The sequence below is a fragment of the Telopea speciosissima genome, chromosome 4 (assembly GCF_018873765.1).
Source record: "Telopea speciosissima isolate NSW1024214 ecotype Mountain lineage chromosome 4, Tspe_v1, whole genome shotgun sequence".
Lineage (NCBI taxonomy): Eukaryota > Viridiplantae > Streptophyta > Magnoliopsida > Proteales > Proteaceae > Telopea > Telopea speciosissima.
In genome coordinates this window covers 899,792-923,832 of record NC_057919.1, presented here as the reverse complement: position 1 = coordinate 923,832, position 24,041 = coordinate 899,792, and the positions used below count along the sequence as shown (strand labels likewise).

The following is a 24,041-nucleotide window of genomic DNA, read 5'->3' as shown; positions in this document are numbered from 1 at the left end:
TAGCATTCATTTTCATATGTGCTAGCTTATCGGACTGTTCTCATGTAAACCACTTATTGTGGCCACTTTCCTGGTGTTCAATCTGCTATGACCTGGTTCATTACTCGTGAGAAGAAAATACAGTTCAATTGTGATTCCCAGAGAAAACGATGCCAGAGGGTATTGTACACTTCAGTCGTGAAAATGTTGCTTGTCTTCGTTCTTCCATTCCCTTCAACCCGGATCTTTATCCTCTGCAATTCCCTGCTTGGTCCAATTCCTCTAGTGCCCCTAACAAGGGAGGCACAATGACCATTCCACCTCTACCCGGGTAGGGTCCACCCCCTCTTATTACAGGCACTAGGGAATTGGACCGGGCAGGGAATTGCAGGAGATAATTTTCCTTTCAACCCCTATCATTTGCAAGTGCATGCTTGGAATAAGCAATGTATTAAACACTGTTTCAGAATACCAAAGGAGCAGCCAGCCACCCCTACCGGTCAATCTGGAGTAAAAATACCTACTACATTCCTTAAAAGTCTTGCACAGCATCCCAGCGATCCATGTATACAAGGAACAAGCATATACTGAAATGACCTTTCACATGAATAAAGTTCTTAACATCAGTATCATGCCCAGAAGGCTAGGGCATGCCAACTTGTCGAACCCTAGAGTCAACAAAAGACCATGGCCCTACAGAGTCTTAAGTAGTGACAAATAAACTAAGAAGCTTGAATACAGATTAAGAGAGTAATTGAATTACATCTCATATGGTTTCAAACAAGTTCATTTGATCTGGCCTAACCAACCTGCCTCCAGTAGTTCTGGATGGGCTAACAATATATTTAATTGAATTAAGGTCCCAGTGACAATGGCATCACTGAGTAAATGACAATTTACCAAAAAAATAAAAAAAAATTATAGATGCATCTGCATCAAAACTGACTCCACAAAAATGGAAAAAGGAAATAGGGCCCAACCATCCATTGAAAAATCCACAAGAAGCAGAGACCTCAGGAAAAAAAAAAAAAAGAATATGTGTGTGGAACTATTTATTCCCCCTTCTCTTCCAAACGGCACTAAGGCACTGACAATCAACAGGGATCCATCTTTAGAACAGATCGAAAGAACACTCAAGGCTTGATAGAAAGGGATAACCCAAACCTAGGATTCTTGTCCAAGGTCTTGGTGTCAAATTCACCGGAGATTGTGATGATTGACTTGGGTTTGAGCTCATGCTGGAGGAGGGCCCCCAGTTTCCCATGGTTATTGAGCCTTGCCTTCATTGCTGTCTGAGGATCAACAGCATATGATCCTCCGACAGTGAATGTGTTCTCATTCAAGGAAAACCTTCGGGTGATATCTGCCACTCCAGCACTCCTCTTCATCTGATCCAGATGATGCACATATGATGCCTTCAGTGTGTCTCCCTTGTCAGACCTGGCAAAGAAAAAGAGTAGAAGGAAATATGTATTAGAAGGCAAAGCTGTCTTCCCTTTTCACTTCTGTCCCAATGATTACATGTCCTTGCAAGGAATTGTAAGGAGGGTGATTTACAAAATCATTGAAAAAATGGAGTTGGGCTGTGTCACGCTAAAGCCTGTGTTATACTTGGTAAAACTACCCGACTTAGCCTCATAACCTGCCTCTGCACCAAAAGCAAAAGTGGGAGTGCCAATAGTTGCTGAAAGATCCATTATTGGGGACTGGTTCAGGGCAACAGCTGCAGTAAAGGTAGCATGTTCATGGAAGTACTGCACCTCCAGCTGCAATAGAACTCAACATAATACAGCTCATATAAATTTTACTGTCGAAAGTTCTGTAACAAAATTTGTGAACAGTTTAAGACAACAAACTCATTACCTTTCCTGAATTGTAATCAGGCAGTTTAAATGAAGCAATGGTCTTCAAGGATGGCAGAATCTCTGTGAAAGTAATGGTTGTTGAAACCTGTCAATATTAGGGATAAAAGCATGACCTACAAATTAAAAACAAGACGTTTACACTATATTTTTGTGACGACAAATAAAAGAAAGGAAGAAAGCAAACACACATTTGATTCCATGTCAACTTTGAGATCAATCAGAGCATTCTTGTATTTGCATTGTGTGGCCACATCCCCTGTAGACAGTCCACCCTTTTTCACTGCAGTTGAAGTAATGGCCTGGAAAAATAAAGCAGGATTCAGTTGCCCCTCAATTAAGACAGAGACTACAAACAAGAGAGCAGAGATGAAAATTAAAACAAAAAATATCAACAAAGATGAGTCAACAACCAAACTTTTGGGGAGGAATGTATAGAAAGATGAGTCAAGTACTATGATTAGCAAATTTCAGTTGGCAAGTAAAACAAAAAGGATAATTGTACGTCTGCAAAGGTTCACCAGTTGCCATGTGGTACGTAATGGTAAACAAGACCCTGTCCATGTTGTAAAGAATTTCGCAACCATCTCATTGGTCAAGTATCACATGCAATAGGGGTCAAAACACTGTCCAAATTTTTACCAAATTACAGAAATACCAATTAGCTCTAATATGTAATACTGGATATTAGTCGCATACTTGTAAAATTTCCATAAATTTAAAAGCAATTTTAATTTTTATCCCATATCATATGTTCATTTTGGGTTAAAATTTGACCAATAAGATGGGTGGCTGTCCATTATAACATGAACCCACCAAATGTTTCACGTGTGACATGAAAAGTTGGTTGGTGAACTTTACACCAACCATTCGTGAATGCTATTAGAAGTGAGGACTACAAAAATATTTACAAAAATTATAGAGATATATAATAGAGAATAAAAGCATCTGGAACTAATAATGATAAACAAAAAGAATCACTAAAGTGGATGTGAATCTAATAACAGATCCAATGAATATCAACATTCTACTCTACAAAAAAAATTTTTAAAAAAAATACAAGTTTTTAACAGGAAAAGAAACTACTCCTGAAACTTAATCCGCAAACAGCTACAAGATTTCTAAGTTCACCTCAGTCCAGCTCAAAATAGAAAGTTGGTGGCGAAAAATGTAAAATATTAAACTGAATCTTCAAGGCCATACATGTAAAGATTTCTCCACATACAGAAGTTCTCTCAGAAAATATAGCTGTAAGAAAGGTGAAAATGGATGGAATACTGTACCATGGGGGTACAGATTGTGTGTACCACGATAGGGGGAATGTCCCTATCATGGCTGCTTAGTCTTATTAGATTAGCTTTGTTAGTTTCCTAGTTAGATAAGATTATACATTCCTTTTATAGCTAAGGATCCAATATATTGTTTCTTATCTAGGATTCCGTTTCCTTGTCTAAGAAGGAAATCTAAGTTGTAACTATTGATTATAAATATAGACAGTGGGGGTAGCTGTTGAGTATCGACTGTAGTGTTCTCAGCAGTCTCTTCTTCCTCACTTCTTCTCTCTCTCTCACTCTCTTCTTGCGTGGTTACTGGTTATTATACTTCTGATATTGTCACATGGTATCAGAGCTTCAATAACCAGTAATCTTCCTCTTCGATTTCTGGTTTGATAGTGCATTAAAGGACTGTGATTGTTCTCTGGTTGCAGCAACCTATGCTAGCTATCTACTGGTTTTTGCCCTAGTTAATGATGATACGAAGCTAAATTAGGGCATTCTACTACTCCTACTTTGGTGCACATGAAGTTATTTGGATAAAAAGGTCAGATTTTATTCATATGATGATTGTAGTTCCAGTTTCTGAAAATTTTCTTCAAGGTTTTGAGATCTGAAATTAATTCCTGTTCTGCCAGCTGATGTTGCTGATATTTTGAGAGTTATTTGCACTATACTGGAGGTACACTCGATCCACATATTGGGAACAGCTGGTGGTTTGATTCTCTGTAATTTGGATTCTCCTTTCTACCTGCAGATGCTCTGGTTTTAGGTAAAACATCAGACCTTCTGTTTCTTAAATTAATTATGATCTAGCCATCTGATCAGACCAAGCTTTTGAGAGATTGTTGCCCCATATTAGTACCTCTTTCAATTTCAGGTCTTTCTGATATACTGATTCTCTGTATCTTGAAATCACACAAATCTGGGTTTGTGTTGCTCTGTTTTGGGGTGTGCTTGCTGCCGGCTACTGTTTCTCATCACAATATACTGCTACCACCTCTCAGTTGTGTTACTACATTATTAGACTGTTGAAGTGGGTGCTGTACTTCTGTTTTCTACAACTTGGTATTATCTATTTTCTGATGGCTGACCCTAAACCACCTGCCGACAATGTCCAGATTCAGATTACAACTATTAAACTCAATGGAGTTTCCAACTACATGTTATGGACCCAAGCTGTGCAGGCCTATACCCATGCCAAAGAGAAGATGAAACACACAGATACCCCTCCCTCTGCTGGTTCTAAAGATCCATCCACGATCATTGCATATGAGTGGATGGGTGAGAATTCCACCATCAAAATATTGGTTCTGGAACAGTGTAGATCCCTCTATTGCTGCCAATTTCATGTTCCACACCACTACAAAGGGCATTTAGGACGATTTGTGAGAAATCTTTTCTCAAGAGAAAAAATTTCTCGGATTTATGAATTATATGAGAAGATGTTTCATTTTAAACACGGGGACAAATCACTGAATGAGTATTTCAGCGTTTATAAGGGCATCTTTGAAGAACTCCAGATTCATCAACCCCTTACTACAAATCTAGAGCAGTTGAAGCTACAGCGGGCTGAATTCCACATAGCAAAGTTTTTGGCCAGTCTCCATTCTGACTACCAGTCCGGTAAAACTTAAAAGTCAACTTCTTATTGGGGAGAAGGTACATTCCCTCAATGAGGTCTTCTCTCGTCTTCATCATCTAGTTACTCCTTCCAAAGTTGATTCTTCTCCTTCTCTAAAGGATAGTTTGGCCTTCATTGCTGGCCGAGGCTGGGGTTCCACTTTTTCAGGGAGAGGTCGTGGTCATGGATCAAGTGGTTGTGGTACAGGTGGACAACACATTGACAAGTTTTCTTGCCAGTGTACCCAAGGATCGAGAACTTAGTGCTGACATTGGTTTCGACCAGCTACAAACAGAGATTGTCTTGGTTTCGACCATATCTCGGTTGAAACCTGGTCCTTTCTCCAAGCTAACTCGAACCATGGTTTCGAGGCCCAAAAGTTGTTTTTTTGCCCTGATTCTTGTTGTGCTGTCTATTTTTTACATTTTGAACCCAATCCATGTATTAGTTTGACATAGAGAACACTCAAAATAATACTAGTGGTTTTAACCCAAGTTTGATAGTGTATATTGTTCTTGGACATGGTATCGAATAAGGTTTGACCGGAACATAACTCCTTCAATATAAATCAGATTTAAGCATTGGATTGTTTGAACCCATAAGCACCTTCGCATTGAGTCCTAAATTGATGTTGATTGGGCTGGTTGCCCTGATGAACGCAGGTGCACTTCTGGTTACTGCACCTATGTTGGTGGTAATCTTGTTACCTGGCACAGCAAGAAGCAAACAGTTGTAGCTCGATCAAGTGCAGAGGCTGAATTTCATACCATGGCCCATGGCATATGTGAGTTACTCTAGCTTAGAGGGTTGCTTCAGGATCTTGGCATTGATGTTGAGGTTCTCATGCGTTTGTACCCAGACAGCAAATCTACCATTAGTATTGCCCATAACCCGGTTCAGCATGATCGAACTAAACATGTGGAGGTTGATCGCCACTTTATCAAGGAGAAGCTTGAACAGGGTGTAATTTGTATTTCTTTTGTCCCTTCAAATAATCAGTTAACAGATGTCTTTACTAAGGGACTCAGTACTAATAGTTTCATGTCTATTGTTAGCAAATTGGGCATGGTTGATATCTATACACCAACTTGAGGGGGAGTGTTGTAATGTGGGTTCAAGGGTATTATTGTCTAGTAGGATATTATATTGTGTTGCCCTAAGGGTACTATTGTAACTTGTTCTCACACTCATTTATTATAAATAAAGAGAGCTTGTGTCTCATTGACATAAGTTACATTTCCCCAAATATTCCATCATATCCCAACTAAATGGGGTCGGCTACATGGATCCTTGCCCTCTAATCAGCTCTATTCGAGGTCATATTTGAAACAAGCCCTAAGCTATGCATGTCTTTCCTCACCACTTCTCCTAAGGTCATTTTAGGTCTGCCCTTTGCTCTTTTAGTTACTTCAATTTGAATCAAATTACTTCTCCGTACTGGAGCATCCAAAGGCCTCCGTTGAACATGGCCATGCCACCTCAAACGACTTTCTTGTAGTTTATCACGTATCAGGGTACTCCCAAATCAGCTCTAATATGATCATTCCTTACTTTATCCTTCCTAGTTTTTCCACTCATCCATCTCAACATCCTCATCTCTGACACTGAGTTTATCTATATGATGCTTCTTAACTACCCAACATTTCGCACCATACATCATAGCTGGTCGTATGACTATCCTATAAAATTTTCCTTTTAAGTTTTAAAGGAATACGCCGATCACACAACACTCCGAACACACCTCTCTACTCCATCCATCCTATTTTGATTCTCTGTGAAACATCATCCTCTATATTACCTTCTTTATTTATAATTGAATCAAGATATCTAAAATAATCACTTTGCGGAATTTCCATCTCATCAAGTTTCACCACCTCATTATTCATCCTAATGTAACCAAAATTACAGATCATATATTCCATCTTCATTCTACTTATCTTAAAACCTTTTGATTCCAAGATTGATCTCCATAACTCTAATTTGGCGTTAATCCTTGCTTTTGTCTCATCCACCAAAACAATATCATCAGCAAAAAAGCATACACTAAGGAACCACATCTTGAATGTCTCTGGTTAAATCATCCATGATAAGTGCAAACAAATAAGGGCTTAAAGCCATAGTTCAGGATCTCGAGATAGATTTCGAAAATCTCGTAAAACTCGACATTGCCGAGACAAGATGTAATACGAAGTAAGAAAATGCAGTTTCTCGGTCGAGATTTTGACCGATATCTCGTGAGTTTCGAAAATCTTGCGAGATATCGGCAGAGTCATTAAATCCACTTTATAAAAGGGACAGAACTCGGTCTGTGGTTCGAAATTTCGAACCCTCTCAGTTAAAAGAGTGGTGTTTTGGGCTGGAGAAGGAGAAAAGCTAACTTTCTTCATTTTTTGGCCAAATCCTCACCATTTGCAACTACGATTCACTAGAAGGGGACTTGGGAGCTGCCTATTCCTCCAGATTTGGTTACATTCTTCCATTTCAAGTAAATTTACCATTCACAAAAGCTATTTTTTGGAAAAAATATGAGTAATACTTGTTGTATGGGTGTAGATTTTTTATATGTTATACACCGGAGGCCGATCTACGACCTAACGGTGTCGAAATTTTTTTTCTGTTTATAATTTTTTTTATTTTTCTGGTAAAAAAATTGATTTTCCTACAACAAAAATCAGAAAAAAAAAAAAAAAAAAAAAAAAAAACAAGGTTAATATAAATTGGATGGAGCTCAATTATATATATGTTACACACCGGAGGCCAATCTATGACCTCAGGGTGTTGAATTTTTTTTTCAGCAAGTAAATAATTATTTTTAATTTCGAAATTATGAAAAATATTTAAAATATTCAAAAAAATAAGGAAAAAATAAGAAAAAATATTTTGTTTTGTTTAGAAAAATAAGGGAAATTTATGGTACAGCAATTGAAGCAAATATGAGGCTTCAAATGCTGTACCATACTTGATTTTTGAGTATTAGGCCAATATTTTATTGAAAAAATAGGGAAAAATAAGAAAAAAATATTCTGTTTTGATTAGAAAAATAAGGGAAGTTTATGGTACAGCAATTGAAGCACATATGAGGCTTCAAATGCTGTACCATACTTGTTTTTTTAAGTATTAGGCCAATATTTTATTGAAAAAAAATCTGAAAAATGATTTTTTATTATAAAATAAATATTAGGGTTAGGAAAAATAATAAGTGCATACATAGTTGTTTGTATGCTTCTAGTTTGATGTTTTCATGTTTATAATGGCTTCTTTTTTCTTTATGCAACAGTTACGAGGTGAAATAATGGCTGACAGAGAAGGCGACAGCGGAAGAGGCAAGAGAGGAGGCAGGGGAGGAGGCAGGACAGATATAGCATGGCAGCATGGTGTTCCTATTGATGGTGACAAACAAAAAAATACGATGTAACTATTGTCACAAGGCGATGCATTCAGGTGGGGCCATGAGACTAAAACAACATTTGGCAGGGAATGCCACAGATATGATGGCATGCACCCAGGTACCTGTGGAGGTTGCTAGAGCTATAGGTGAGAGCATGAGGGGAGGGAAGAGGAGGAAAGCAGAAAAGGAGAAGGCGAAGGTAGCATTTGAGAAGGCAGTTTGTGCGACCCGCACAGACATAATACAGGGGGATTATGATAGTGGTGATGACAGTGATGGCCCTGAATATGTGCCTAATGATGTGGAGACAGAGGTGGAGGCTAGAGATTTAAGGTGGGCATAGGTGAGGAGCATGGCCAGCTTACGTGATGAGCAGGATACACAGAGGAGCTGGTCTGTCTACGGCAAGTGGTAGTGGACTAGTGGTAGTGGAGGTGGTAGGCAGCCAATATTTCCCTTCAGGAGATAGAGTAATAGGGCAGCTCCACCTCTACCTCTAGTTCCAGTGGTCCCACCACGAATGGACCCCGTACTACAGCAGGATCCTGGCAGATTTAGAAAAAAAAGGCAACAAGCAGCCCAGAATTAAGGGGGCATGGGGTAATGTGAAGGGAATGGTTGGGGAAGTTGTGTCTAAGTGGTTGTTATTCTATAGCATCCCATCAAACGTCACTACGAGACCCTATTACCAACCGATGCTAGATGCGGTTGTTGAGGCTGGCCCAGGGGTCAAGGGGCCCAACACATATGAGGTGATGAATGTGTATTTACCAAAAGAGAAAAAAGAGCTACAAGAATATAGAGATGAGCTGCGGGTGATGTAGGAGAGCTACGGAGTCACGATCATGTGTGATGGTTGGACTTGGGCCCACAAGAAAGTCCATCATCAACTTTATGGATGCATCTAAGGAGAAAACATATGCAAAATATATCTATCAGCTATTAAATGAGATTGTTAGAGATGTGAGAGTCGAGAATGTTGTCCAAATTGTGACAGACAACCGAAGTAACTTTAAGAAGGCTGGACAGAAGTTGATGAACAACAAAAAGTACCGGCTCTTCTGGACCCCTTGTACAGCCCATTGCATTGACTTGATGCTAAAGGACATGGGAAAGCTAAAATTGGTGCAGAGTGTTGTTGAGAGTGCTAGATAGGTGGGCACCTTCGTTGACAACCATGGGTTTGCACTAAATTTGTTTAGGGAGAAGTGTGGTGGGGACTTGGTTAGGCCCGGAATCACCAAATTTGCGACAAACTACATTGCATTAAAGAATTTTGAGACAAAGAAGACTTGACTCAGAGCTATGTTTGCATCTAAAGAATGGTTTGGATGGAGGGAGTCGAGTTCCCCTGGTGGTAGGACAGCACAGGCAACCATTGCATCTGAGGAGTTTTGGACCCAGTTGGGTAAGATGGTAAAAGTGTTAGGCCCAATTGTCTCGGTCCTAAGGATGGTGGACTGTGCTTTCAGGCCCACCATGCCACAATTGTAAGTTGTTGTAGACATGATGATAGACAGAGTCTACAGTACACTGCCACGTGGCAGTGGTAAGTACCTAAAGATTATCAAGGACCGTTGGGAGCTTCAACCTATGCATCCACTACATAAGGTTGGTGAGTATTTAATTTATGTGTCTAATTCACATGAGACTTTGTTATTCATACCTTAATAGAATATATAATACATTGACAATATCTATAATTCTATATGTCAATTTTCAGCATATTACCTAAACCCCAAGTATCAATATAACCATAAACTTTGGATGAATACGGCGGACCTTATAGAAGCAGTGAAGGCAGTGGTTGCGAAGTTGGAACCAAACAAAACCCAACAGGCTATTAGCAACAATGAGGTGAGTTATGTACTTCTTTATGAATATAATAAATAATTACTCATAATGGGTTCCTAACATATACAATTTTCCAAATGGGTATAGATGAAAAGTTTCAGGGATGCGACAAAGAGTTTTGGATCCCCAACCACAGAGGTTGGCCGAAATAGTGCTGATGCTAGTAAGCAAATAAGCAATTAAGTAGTATACTAGTATATTCTACATATCTATTTAAACTTGTGAATGCAAATAACATGTGTTTTTGTTGTAATGCAGCTGAATGGTAGGTGTTGTATGGGAGTTCGGCAGAAAATTTGAGGAGGCTAGCAATCAAGGTCCTATCCTAGACATTTTCCACCTCCAGTTGTGAGCGAAACTGGAATACGTTTTCGCTCATCCACTCAAAGAGGTGAAATCAATTAGGTTCCCAACGCCTAGCTGACTTGGTGTATGTGCATTATAACATGAGACTGAGGATGCAACACATACGCCTTGGTATGGAGAATGACACTTCCCAGATCGAGCTCGCCGATGTTTTCTAGATCAAGTCAGAGGATGAGGGTTCTATTGTGGATTGGGTCAGGGATAGAGGTGAGCCAGTGATGGATCAATCTGGGGGTAGGCCTGACCCATGTATAGCCAGTGAGATGGGTGTTAGTGTGAATGAGTTCATGGCTACAAAGGGTATGATACACTCAAAGACACCCCAACCGTTCGAGCCCACACCTGGTGTAGACGATGATGAGGACCATGATTGGTCCACTTCCTCAAGGAGTCAGGAGACTCAGCCTCGCATACTGTCTACTCATGGAGGTGATGGAGACGGGACAGTGATGGTGATGGTGATGGTGACGGTGACGGTGACGACGATGATGATGATGGTGAGGATGATGAGGGTGATAGATATGAAGGAATGCAAGAGTAGTATGATCAAGGAGAGGAGATTCAGGAGGCACAGTCGGAGCCGGTTCATTTCACAGGTGAGACCCAGTCTGATCATGCCACACAGGATACGGACCACTGAGGATGTCCATCCATAGCCTACACGAGAGGAAATCATCACCGGTTTGGAGCAAGTAGGCAGGTTGATTGTATAGACATTGATAGCTTGTCTAGCACTATGAGAGGAATGAGTATAGGGGAAAGCAGAGGAAGTGGGCATTGGTGTGCCCCATATTTTACGCAGAGAGCCTCATCTCAAAGTATAATTCATATGGGCATTCCATTAGCATAGAGGAGCATGGATCTTCTTTATCCGTTCCGAGTTATGATTATGACGCCTACTAATAGTCATAGGAACATACTAGATCAGCCTTTGTCGACAGTTTTTTCGTCTACCCAACCCACCAGCCGTGCATGCATCGGTATGGATCTTATAAGAGTGACTCAATAACTATTTCTTCACACTACGGTGACCTATACCCTAAGATAGGCTATATGCAATATATAGATGAGACCATTTATAGTGCAGCTGTGGAGGACTATTGTTGTTTCTTCTCGAACACTATGACATGGCATTTAGATGTCATGCAGACACAGGACAATGCACGTCGTCTCCATCGGACCATTAGTGGACTCGATCCAACATGTCATAGTTCATATCAGCAGGCACTAGGCGGTCACTTGTTGGGACTTGGGAGACTTATGAATTATTGTTCATTGTACTTGGTAGTTGGTATTATTGACTTATTGTTGGGAGTTAGGAGTTAGGACTTGGGACTTGGGACTTGGGACTTGGGACTTGGGACTTGGGACTTATGTTATGTATTATTGACTTATTGTTCATTGCAGCAAGTAATGTAGTTTCTAGTAGAAACTTGAAGTCTTTAAATATTTCTTTTCAAGATTATGTATCTTCATCCATTATTGCATAATATACTTGTTTTACTTTCAAATAATGTGTAGAGCAGGCAATATTACATTAAAGATTCGACCTTTCTAACCTTTGCCACTTCAAATGGGCGCTTCCCCCCTCTTTTGTTTATTGAATTAGAAAGAACAGGCCCAACAATCAAACTATTGCACTACCACGCAAGCAAGAAAACGGATGCGCGTGCTAAGCAATCAAACTACTACGCCCCTAACAGAGTCAAGGCAACGATGGTCGAGCACCAACCAAGGGTGCAAATCCAAAACACCAAATTGGAAGGTTTTTTTTTTCAATTTGAACCTTTAAATATGTTTATTAAGCCTAAAACAAGCTTCCCATAAAGTTTCGAAGGCAACTATGGCCATTTGCCCACCGAAACATAGTTCCAAAAAAAAATAAAAAAATTTGATACACTGTCTTCGCCGAGATCTCGAGATCTCGAAAAACTCGACCTAGTCAAGATGGCTGTTCGAGACGAGTTTTCGAACCATGTTTAAAGCTTATCCCTGATGTAACCCAATTGTAATTGGGAATTCACTGCTTTGTCCCCCTACAGTTTTTACACTTGTCACCGCTCCATCGTACATATCTTTAATTATGTCCACATATTTACTTGAAACACTTCTCTTCTCTAGTACTTGCCAGAGTAACTCTCTACAGACTTTGTCATAAGCTTTTTCTTGGTCAATAAAGATCATATGGAGATCATTCTTGCAATCTCTATATCTTTCCATAATTCTCCTAATTAGGTAAATAGCTTCCATCGTGGATCTTCCTGGCATAAAACTAAATTGGTTCTCCGTAATGGTAGTTTCTTATCTCAAGTGGGTTTCAATAACTCTCTCTCATAATTTCATGGTATAACTCATTAGTTATGCCTCTATAGTTATTGCAGCTCTGAATATCACCTTTATTTTTGTAAACCGGAACCACAATGCTTCTCCTCCATTCATCTGGCATTTTCCTTGTGCTCGTAATCTTATTAAACAGCTTGGTTAGCCAAGATAAACCACAAATTCCTAAGCTCTTCCACACTTCTATTGGGATTTCATCTGGGCCTTGTGTCTTGCCTAATTTCATCCTCAAAGCTTTTCTTACTTTAGAAACCCTAATTCTTCATATATATCTACAACATGTGGTGTCTTGATGGGTAATGCAACCTTCTAGAACACTATTACTTGAAGTGTCTTCATTTAGTAGGCTGCAAAAATAACCTTCCCATCTCTTCTTAATGTCCTCATCCTTTTTTAGAACTTTACCATTTCCACTTTTAATACATCTAACATAGTCGAGATCTCTACTCTTCCTTCTCCTCGCTTTAGCTATCTTATAAATAGGCTTTTCCCCTTCCTTTGCGCTAATATTGTTATAAAGATCTTCATATTTCTTCGCCCTTGCTTTTCCCACAATCTTCATAGCTTCATTTCTGGCAAATTTATACCTTTGTAGATCCTCTACATCCTTGGTCCTTTGCCATGTCTTAAAAGCAACTTTCTTAGTCCTAATGGATGTTTGAATCTCATCATCCCACCACCAAGTCACTCTAAAGGAATGATGTTTTCCTTTTAATTCGTCTAGGACATCTTTAGCAACCTTTTTTATTTTGGGTGAATAAAAAATTTCATTACCAAAGAGAGAGAGAAAAATACAAGGGCCCCCTTAGGGGGAAAAACAACCAGCCAACCTTAAAGAAGAGGGGCAGAAACTACAAGAGAGACCCCAGGATACAACAATGTGCCTGTTCCTTGGGGTGTCAATACAAGAAGAAGGAGGAGCACACGATAACTCTGCTTTAATTTCAAAGGCAATGGAATCCCAAATCTGATGGTAGGACCAAGAGTTGGAGGTCCATTTCCTGATATTACGCTCCATCCAAATATGGTTCAGAGTTGCACAAAAAGCCATCTTGCCGACCGAGTCACAGATAGAGGAGCCTCCAAAAGTCATATCAATCCAAATCCACTCTCTAAAGAAAGGAAGGATTCTTCTAGATGAAGGCCAGCATTTGGATAAGATTCCTTTCCAAATGGCAGAAGCAGTAGGGCAACCAAAGAAAAGATGGTCCGAGTCTTTAACATTGTTCCAACAGAAGCAACAAGAAGGGGAGACTGAAATATGGCGGTTATGAAGAAAGGCCTGAGTAGGAAGACAGTTAGAGAAAATCCTCCAAGCTGTGAAGCAGTGACGGGGGATGTGATACTTGAACCAAAGAAGATTCCTCCAAGGGACTAACGGGCCTTTCAGACGGACTAAATTCCAGGCTGCTTTAGAGGAGGAGGTAGAATTGTTTGATGACCAAGAAACACAATCACCTCTATCCGCCGGTCTTCTGGAGATGAGTTGAAGGTCATTCCAAATAAGATTCAGCACAGGGATGGAAGAAGGGGGGGGGGGGAAACCAACCAGCCTGGTCAATGATATCAGCAACCAAAGAGAGCCTGTGGAGGCCAGAAGCATAAATGATTCTGGGAGTGACTGAGTGAAGGAGGATCCCTTTTGGGTGCCAGTGGTCCAACCCAAGGAAAGAAGAGAGACGATCCCCAATCTAAGAACGAATGGAATGAATCACCAAATGGCGGGTTGCAAGGATCTTACGCCAAACCAAGAAGCATCTGACAAGGCTGAAGCAGTCCAAATGGAGTCCTAACGGAGAGGCTCCGAGTAAATCCAATCAACCCAGATGCTTTTCTTTTTTGTAGCGATCTTCCAGATTAGCTTGATAATACCTGCAATGTTCACATCTTTGATCCTTCTGATACCCAAGCCACCTTCCTTCTTAGGCAAGCAAACAGTAGCCCAACTTAGAAGGTGGAGAAATCTAGAAGAATCATTACCCTTCCAAAGAAAAGAAGTCAGGTGAGATTCCAAAGACTTTATAGTAGATTGTGGGAGACCATAGATACTAGACCAGTAGATATAAGAAGCCTCCAGAACTGATTTGATAAGAACCAATTTGCTTGAATAAGATAGTAACTTGCCTTTCTACAACTGAAGTCTTTTCCGAATAAGATCCAACATCGGGTTGCAATGGTGAGCTGAAAGCCTGGCAGGAATCAGAGCAAGCCCCAAGTATTTAACTGGCAGATGACCCTCAAGGAAGTCTGATTTGTCAAGGAAAGCAGTTTTGTCCAACTTAGAGACCCCAGCAAAAAATAAGAGGGACTTGGAAGGGTTGGTGCGAAGGCCTGATAACTCGTGAAAGTGTTGCAGACAGAGCAAAATAGACTCAAGCAAGGTAATGGAGGCCTTAGAAAAGATCATAAGGTCATCTGCAAAAACTAAGTGAGTCAGCTTGAGAGCTTTACACTTTGGCAAAGGGGAGATGAGATGCTGATCAATGCAAATTTGGATTTCCCTAGAGAGAACCTCCAAAGCCAAAGCAAACAAATACGAAGATAGAGGACAGCCTTGACGAATCCCCACCGAAGCACCAAAGTAGCCAGACGGGCTCCCATTAACCAAAGCAGCGAATATTGGGGAGGAAATGCAATAGTGGATCCAATTAACAAAGACCAAAGGAAACCCCATCTTGATCATCACTTGAATTATAAAATCCCATCTTAGCGAATCAAAAGCCTTATGGATATCAATCTTCAGAAGGACAGAGGAAGAGTGATTTTTCCAATCAAACCCTCTGACAATATCAATGCAAAGAAAGATGTAGTCGGCTATGTTTCTGCCAGGAATGAAAGCCGATTGGTTATCACTGACAAGAAGATCCACTACACTTTTAAGTCTTCTGGCAAGAATCTTGGCAATGAACTTGTATAACAGGTTAAAAAGGGCAATGGGCCTAAACTCATTCATAAAAGAAGCACCCTCCTTTTTAGGAATGAGGCAAAGGAAGGTATGGTTGAGATACCTTTGATCTAGCTAGGGTTGAAGAAGAAACTCTCATGGCAGCAATTAAATCCACTTTGATAATATCCCAAGCAGCTAGGAAGAATCCCATACTAAAACCATCAGGGCCGGGGGCTCCATTTACCTTGAGGGAATGAATAGCAGCCACAATTTCCTCTTCCTTGGGAATGGAGTGCAATAAATCCAGGTATTCAGAAGGAAGGACCTTGTTGAGCAAGTGATTCGGGATGGTGTTTGTATCCTCATGAGCAGCACTGAAAATATCCTTGAAATACTGAACAGCCAAGCCTTTGATGTCCTGAACTGTAGTAACAACAGAGCCATCCTGGGAAGTAAGCTGAAGAATGGAGTTTGAATTAACTCTAGCTTTCACTGAACGGTGGAAATAGGCAGTATTTGAATCACCCAAGTCCAACCATTTAATTCTGGATTTCTGCTTAAGAAAACTTTCTTCCCGAGTAAGTAAGGAGGAGAGCTCAAGGGATGTAGCTTTCTCCTCTTCAGCAAGAGAGCCATTGAGATTGTTTGTCTAAAGCCGTAACTGAATAGAGGAAAGCCTATCTTTGCAATCCTTGACTTGCTCAGTGATGTTGCCAAAGATGTTAGTGTTCCAATCTTTAAGAGCTGCCTTGACATTGCGAAGCTTTTTAGAGAAGGCAATGAGAGGGGTAGAGAAAGAATAAACAAGCTTATCCCAAGCATCCTCAACCGTGTGGAGAAAAGTGGGATGAGAGGACCACATGTCAAAATACTTGAAAGGTTTAGGACCAAAAGAAGTGAGAGGTTGGATAGCAAGGGAGATGGGGAAATGGTCAGAAATGTCTGGATTATTAAAGGAAGCATGGGAGGCTGGAAAGGTTGAAAGCCAAGCTTCATTGACAATTACTCTGTCAAGCTTACATGAGATGCGGTGAGCTCCAGCTCTTTTGTTACTCCAAGTTAGAGGAAAACCAGACCATCTAAGGTCATTGACTCCAATGTCCACTATACATTCATTGAAAGAGACCATGGCTTCCATGTCAAAGTGATCACCTCCTTGTTTTTCATAACTATATCTGATGACATTAAAGTCTCCTGCCAAGCCCCAAGGATGGGACCCCACTTGGGTTGCAATGGAGCGGAGATCATCCCATAAGGAAAGCCTTTGAGAAGAACAGTTGTGGGCATAGACCACAGTGAAAAAGGAGATGTGACCCATACTGTCAAAGAAACTAAGGTGGAGGAACTGTGAGGAGGAGGATAAAAGAGAAATAGAAATTTTTTCGGGATCCCAAAAAAACCAGATTTGACCATTTGGGTGGTGAGGATAATAGGAGAGGAAAGACCAGCTAGGGGCAATGGAATGAAGAATTTTTGCAGAGTTGGGCTCTTTGATGTGAGTCTCCAAAAGGCAACAGAAACTGGAACGAGAGTCACAAAGACGCGAGCAAACATCAGCATGTTTAGAAGGGGAGTTCAGGCCCCTACTATTCCAAATGAGACCGTGGTTCATTTGGAAAAGGAAGGGGAAGGCAGCAAAGGCTCAGAGAGCCTAGAAATTACAGACCGAGAGCGAGGGGCACTGGGGTATTGCCGACGGTAAGAGCAGTCGAAGGGATGGCCAAGAATTGCAGGTGAGGGGAGGACTTTACGTTGAACCAAAGGAGTCGAAATGTCGGGCAAAAGAAGGAAGGACATTCGGGTTAAGAGGAGATGACGGGTTAAAAGTTGAACCGCCAGGGGGGTAGACCCGAGAACCCAAAGGACAAAAAGGCAGGGATGAGTTAGGAACAGAGGGAGTCAACTCAGGGGCAGAAATGTCCACAACAGTTGGGAAAGCAAGTGGGTCCACGTCACCAGGGATAAAAGAACTATTACCTTGCTCAGACGTAGCCAGGGGAAGAGGCAGATCCAAATCGCAAGAAGCCAAGGCACCAATATCCTGGTCAAACCTCGACAAAGGACCATCAGGAGCAGGAGCATCTCCAATAGAGCTTAAAATGGAAGGATCCGTAGCAGCAGTTTCCGCCATCCGAGACCTACGGCGGGGAAAAACCTCAAATTGGAGCTTCTCATGACAGGGGCATAGGTCGGAATCCTCAGATGCTGCAAGAAGACTGAATCTGTTCTGGCCGTCAGAAAAAGCTTGTTGATTCGACCGAAGCAGGTCCAAAGAGGTCGAAGTAGGGCGAGCTTTGTTCCGGCGCTGGTTCCGGTAACGGAATCTTGTTCGAGGCCTACCTTGAGACTGAGAGTGATCAGTATGGTGTTGCACAGGCGCAACTTCTTCGCGACACGGAGCAAGGTCTTTGCCGGCAGGGAGAACTTGCACAACAATGGATTGATCCAAGGGCTTGCAGAGGCTGGCGACACAGAACAAGGTCTTTAGCAACCTTATTAATACAAGAAGTCATCTCATTCCACATCGTATTAGTGTCTCCCTCAAAGTCGTACTTTCCGTGTTTGACCACTTCATTAGTAAATGATTTCAAAGTATCTCCTTTTAAGCTCCACCACCTTATCCTAGGGCAAATAAGCTCACCTTTCTTACGATTCTGTGAAGAAAGGTACATATCCATGACCACTAATCTATATTGTGTGGTTAGATTCTCCTCTAGTATAACCTTACAGTCTTTACATAACAATCTATCGGACCTTCTAGTTAGGAAGAAATCTATTTGTTTACATTGATGTCCACTTTTGAAGGTAACTAAATGCTCCTCTCTCTCTTTTCAAAGTAAGTGTTTACAATGGATAAATCATAAGCCACGGCAAAATCTAAAATTGAGGTCCCCTCCTCATTCCTCTCTCCAAAACCATACCTCCATATACACCTTTAAATCCTCTACGATCTTTCCTAACATGTCCATTCAAATCACCCCCAGTCCAGTAGATGTAGATTCATCAAACATGGCTACCGATCACCAAAAAAATATGGGAAACTAGGTAGAGAAAAATTCTGACCACATGAAAATCTCCAAGAAACAAAAAAGGAGATGTTTAAGTCATAGGTGAGAAAAAGAGATCCCTTGGTGGGAGAATAATCACCACCAAAGGAGAAATAGGGAAGAGAGCAAAGTGGTCGGGGCTCTCGGCCGACAGAAGGTGAGGCGATAGAGAGAGGCAGTGAAGTGGTGGTGTGGCGGTAGCACTAGGCCGAGAGAGAAGCGATGGTGGTCGGCGGTGGTGCTGGCGGCGCGAGACGAACTGACGAAGAAAGAGAAAGATAGGCAACGGTGGTCAAGGGTTTCATAAGCAGGGAGACGCGAATCCCAAGGTTGATTCTCCTAGCTCTGATACCATGATGGAATATTTGGGAAAATGTAACTTATGTCAATGAGACGTAAGCCCTCTTTATTTATAATAAATGAGTATGAGAACAAGTTACAATAGTACCCTTAGGGCGACTAATATATAATACCCTACTGGACAATAATACCATTGAACCCACATTACAACAAGATAAGGTTGAGTTGTTGTTGTAATATTCTAGTTTATTATAACCAAAAGTAACACGAGTAAAAAATTAATGTATAAGTAAGGCTTCGAAAGTCTTTCTGGACATTTTAAGATTGAGATGATGACAAATCTTACGAGAATACATTAATGAATACTAAAGCACCTAGGTGACGCCTAGGCAGGCGCCCTGTCGCCTAAGCGCTTAGCTGGCCCTCGAACGCCTTGGATCACCTAGTGCTTTGACAACTATGGTAACGATCAATACAAACCTTTTTGAAAAATAAATATTGTATCGACATCCACAGGTACCGATACGATACGATACCTACCAATACTTAAAACCCTATTCCTCGCACTGTCTTCATGGATTTGGAGCCTACTATGATCGATGAAGCCAGGATTGGTACCTACCACCAATTGTTCCACCCTAAGCAACTCATCAACGGCAAAGAAGATGCAACAAACAACTTAGGGGTCACCACACAAGTACCAAATCAACCTCCTCACTCTATTGTTCAATAATTATGGATCTGTCATTGCTTCCCCTGCCTTCCTTTTTTTGTAGTTGGTAAGGAGATATTGGTACCTACCACCAATTGTTCCACCCTAAGCAACTCATCAACGGCAAAGAAGATGCAACAAACAACTTAGGGGTCACCACACAAGTACCAAATCAACCTCCTCACTCTGTTGTTCAATAATTATGGATCTGTCATTGCTTCCCCTGCCTTCCTTTTTTTGTCGTTGGTAAGGAGATTGTCAATCTTTGCTTGGACCGCATCAGGAAGCTCACAAACAATTGCATTAGCCTCCAAGGTTTCCTGGTTTTTCCATGCTATCAATAGTGAGACTGGCTCTGGTCTCGGTTCCCTCCTCCTAGAGAGGCTCTCAGTAGATTACGGAAAGAAATCAAAGCTTGGATAATGGAAAGAAAAAAGAGTTCTTTGTAGTCAGTAATGGGGCCCAGGGGCAACGGAGACAGACGTCCATGGCCAGGGGCAGCGGGGGAGATTCAGAGGGAGTGGGAAGGGAGAAGATGCATCGGGCAAGGACATGGGGAGATGTCGAGCACATGGGAGGGGCTGCGGGATGGGACACCAGGGGAGAAAAAGAGGTGGAAGTTCACTTTTCAGGGGTAATTAGAAGAAAAAAAATTGAGGTTGGGGAGTTTGAGTAAATAAAGGCCAAGTATAGGGGAGTGAGAAATTTCCCCAATTTAGTAATAGCCTTAAGTTTCATACGAAAACACATCCAGATGTGCATCAATATGTGGGTGGTTACCTTACTGCTTTTGATCTTAATGCATGTAACACCCAGTAGACCACTTTTCACCACAGCTCTTCTTGAGACTAGACCTGAATGCACAAGTCAGGGGTTCTAACCAAGGTCAACAGGTTGCCTAGTGTCAATTCTGACCACCACCCACCAAGAACCTGATTCTGGTCACTTAAGCAACCTCTAGGGTACGTGCTATAAACCAGTAAAGAAGATGGAAAAAGGGAAATCCATCAAAATGTGGTTCGACAATCTAATCTACAAATTAACAATAATAATGATGATAAGGATAAAAAAAGCTTAGACAAATTAGAATTGATAATGCAAAGTCGGATTTTGGTCTATAGGAGACAGCATGGTTCGAAATGACTGAAATTTCGCAAAATATTTCGGTTTCGCAAATTATTTCGGTTTCGAGAAGCCTTAAAACGAAACAGGGGCTGACTCTACAAGCATTCCATATTTCGACCGGAAATTTTGCATTTTGACCAAAATTTCAGTCATTGTGACTCATTTCAGCAAGATTTCAATGAAATTTTGACTCGTTCCAGCAAAACTTTATGATTCCGCCCCTTCCACCAGAGAACTTCAAAACTACTAGAAAACATTAATTTTTTTGCAAAGATTTTCATTTTTCTACTGAATCAATACTTGGTGGTCAACTGTGAAACATCCACTTCAACATTTGGGTGGAATTCAAGCATCATTTGACCAAATTTCCTCAAATTTCAAAATTTACACCTTATAAGGTTGTTGTGATTGACTTTTAAGAGATTCTTCTAGGGTCTGAAGCCAAACTACCATTTTGGGTGTGTTTTTAGAATCTAAAGATTGAAATATGTTTATATGTGCTTAATTAGGGTTTCCTTCAAGTTTCAGGCCAAAATATGGCCATTTGACCACCGAAATAGTCAACTGAAATGTACCAAATTTCATTCAACCAAAATCCAAAATATTATTTCGGTTTCGACCTGGATCAAAACCCAGGTCAAAATCAAAATTTCGAACCATGGGAGAGATAGAATGGAGCAACCTACCAGTTTTCAAAATTTTCCCCTGGTGCCTAGCTATATGTATACTACAGTTTAATCTACGGTTTCTAGGAAGAAGTTGTTAATTTGTAACACTTTTGTGTATTAGGACAACTCTCATATCAACTATGGCTACTTCGTAAGATACCGATTGCGCGTTATTATCCACAAGAAAAAAATAGCCGCAAATGCACCTACTATAAAATTCTCACCCATAAATTGATTAGGCCTGCTTATTATCCTTAACAACCGCAAGATCGACTCACTAGGCAAAAACAATCAGCCAAGGAAACAAAATATACTGAAAGCGAAAAGGGTTCAAATGGGGTGGGAGGGGGAGAAATCTGTAATGTCGAATATCAATATAACATTTGAACAGGTGGTTCAGTTGAATGAGAGGATAATAAACATTCGACGAGAGTTTATTGGAACAAAACAATACACGTGTTCCGGAACCACAATCCAGAAAGCAGTAGCTGAAAGGCGTAAAGGCGATTACAGACGCTAAAAGAAGAAACCAAATTAAAAACAGATAATAAGATGTTCGCCTGAATTTTTATCCTCTGCTGTTCGTACCAATCCGTTTTCAGAGTAGGTCGTGACGATAAATTTCTGATCGCAGCTGTAGTCCTTCGTGAGTAGATCTGCAAATCAAATCAGCGTATTGACTTTAGAAAGAAAGAAACGAGAAAGCAGCTCATCATGGATTTCCATTGAGATAACAATTCTAGTTACCTTTGGCTCTCTTGCTGATGTCAGTGAAGAGCCCCGGACCTTTACTCATGTTTCTTGAGAAAGGGAAGAGAGAAGAGTGTTTTTCGAAGAGAAAATGATACCAACTGGGCAAAAGGTTTCATGCACGGTCGTGTTTGGTGCGCGTATGGTGCGCGATCGTGCCTATAAGGGATTATTGAAAGTTGAAACACCCTCACCTAATTCCTCTCAGGTTCCCTGTCCGGTCGGGTTCGTAGGTTCCTCTCACAGGGGGCCAGAAATGACGACCTCACCCCTGCCCGAACACACTGCCCAAATGGGGTGAGGTCGTCATTTCCGCCCTCCCTATGAGAAGAACTTGCGAACCTGAGCGGACAGGGAACCTGAGAGGAGAAAAATTCCACTCTCCTCCCCCCCTGGGGTCACTGATGAGGGAGAGACGGTGAGCAAACGGATGGTTCCGTCCGACTTTCTCTGGCTGCTAGAAAATGAATGAGCATAGTAAGACTTGAATGTACGTATATTATCCCTTTATCAAAAAAAAAGAAGAAATGTACGTATATTACCCCAAAGAGTAAACAACTTGTGTATACATATTGTATTTGGCTATTTGCCCTTGCTTTAAATACAAAGGGAAGTTGTTTAATCCTTTTACTGTTCAGCCCCTACTGAACTTAAAAACTTCATTCCAACTGATCTCTTACATGTGCCCTCATTCGCCCCCACACTAGTGCAGGTACTACATGCCAAACATCGATTTTGGGTATCTTAAGGCCTCAAATACTTAGTTTTGTTGAATGGAGTCCAATGACATTAACTGGGTGTCAATCAAACTCCCTACATAAAAAGATTCTATTTCAAGGGTTGAGATTTGTCGATGGAACCGATAGATTTGTATTGAATTAGAAATTCATTTTGGCAGCAAAACCACATAAAAATAAATATTTAAAAAATCTATTTTAGTGGCATAATAGCATAAAATAAAATATTTCAATATTATCTACATAAATTCCAACATTACAACGACATAAGGTAATTTAAAAGGACGAAAAAAGAGTATGTACAAAAAAAAGGACTAATTAAAATAGAGAGAAAGAACACTGCTTGGTTGCGTGGCTGATGTAGCTTCCACACAGTCTAGCCTATAGAGCCATTGGATTAGGATAATTTATTAAGGACGGTTGGATCTAATGTACATATTAATTTAATTATTAAATACTGATTTAGCAAGTAACCCTCTTTCTCTTCTTACGCCACCCTTTGCAACCCACCGACCCATCCATGTCCAACCTTAGCTCCATCGCCTGGTTCATGGTCTCATCCCTTGTTGCTATGACCTATTACCCCAGATCCATGTTGCCTCAGAGTTTTGTTGTTCCACTCTGCAAACTGTCGCTACCTCTCTGGCAAATAACCCCATCATGTTGAAATCGCATACTACACCTACAATTGCACACTGCCACTCCCACAATCAACCCCATCCCACTGTAATCGCCCAATTCATCCATCAAGCTTCATCCATTTGCAATTGCTCACCCTACCCTCGCAAGCCCAACCGTCTAGACCCTAGAAGACCCCAACCCCCATGCACATCCACACTGTCGTCCTTTAAGATCAATCTGGTAATCTTGGAGCTAGGGCTTGGACGGGTTGTTAGGGTTACAAGACAACGAATAAGGGTTGTAGAGATGCGTTGAAGGGGTTGATGCGAGGCAAAGTATTGTGGTGATGGGGGTCGAATCGAGGCTAAAAGCTGACGGGTGGGGGGGGGGTTGACACAAGGCTCTACAAGGTTTGGTTATCTTTTTTAGTGGACAATGGTCTTAGGGTGTCAGGGTCCCCTAGCGACAAGGGATTTAGGGTCATGATATACATATTAAAATAAAAGA

General features: G+C 41.0%; 1 protein-coding gene across 1 annotated transcript; it reads right to left on the bottom strand.

Moving 5' to 3' along the window:
* Positions 1–782: 782 nt before the first annotated feature.
* LOC122658886 (mitochondrial outer membrane protein porin 2-like) lies at positions 783–22,366 on the bottom strand. Its single transcript, XM_043854035.1, has 7 exons — positions 22,345–22,366; positions 22,174–22,276; positions 22,015–22,082; positions 2,033–2,143; positions 1,843–1,929; positions 1,537–1,745; positions 783–1,419 (listed from the first exon to the last, which is right to left on the bottom strand). The coding sequence occupies exons 2-7, from the start codon at positions 22,220–22,222 to the stop codon at positions 1,113–1,115; spliced, it is 831 nt and encodes a 276-aa protein (XP_043709970.1). The 5' UTR covers positions 22,223–22,276; positions 22,345–22,366; the 3' UTR covers positions 783–1,112.
* Between the last annotated feature and the right edge of the window lie 1,675 nt (positions 22,367–24,041).

Excerpts from the sequence above, each read along its gene's own strand:
- LOC122658886 (XM_043854035.1), bottom strand. The coding sequence starts at position 22,222 with ATGAGTAAAGGTCCGGGGCTCTTCACTGACATCAGCAAGAGAGCCAAA. Across the intron at positions 1,930-2,032 it reads AAGTTGACATGGAATCAAAT|GTTTCAACAACCATTACTTT; the intron begins GTGTGTTTGCTT and ends TAATATTGACAG. Across the intron at positions 1,420-1,536 it reads TCCATTTTTTCAATGATTTT|GTCTGACAAGGGAGACACAC; the intron begins GTAAATCACCCT and ends TTTCTTTGCCAG.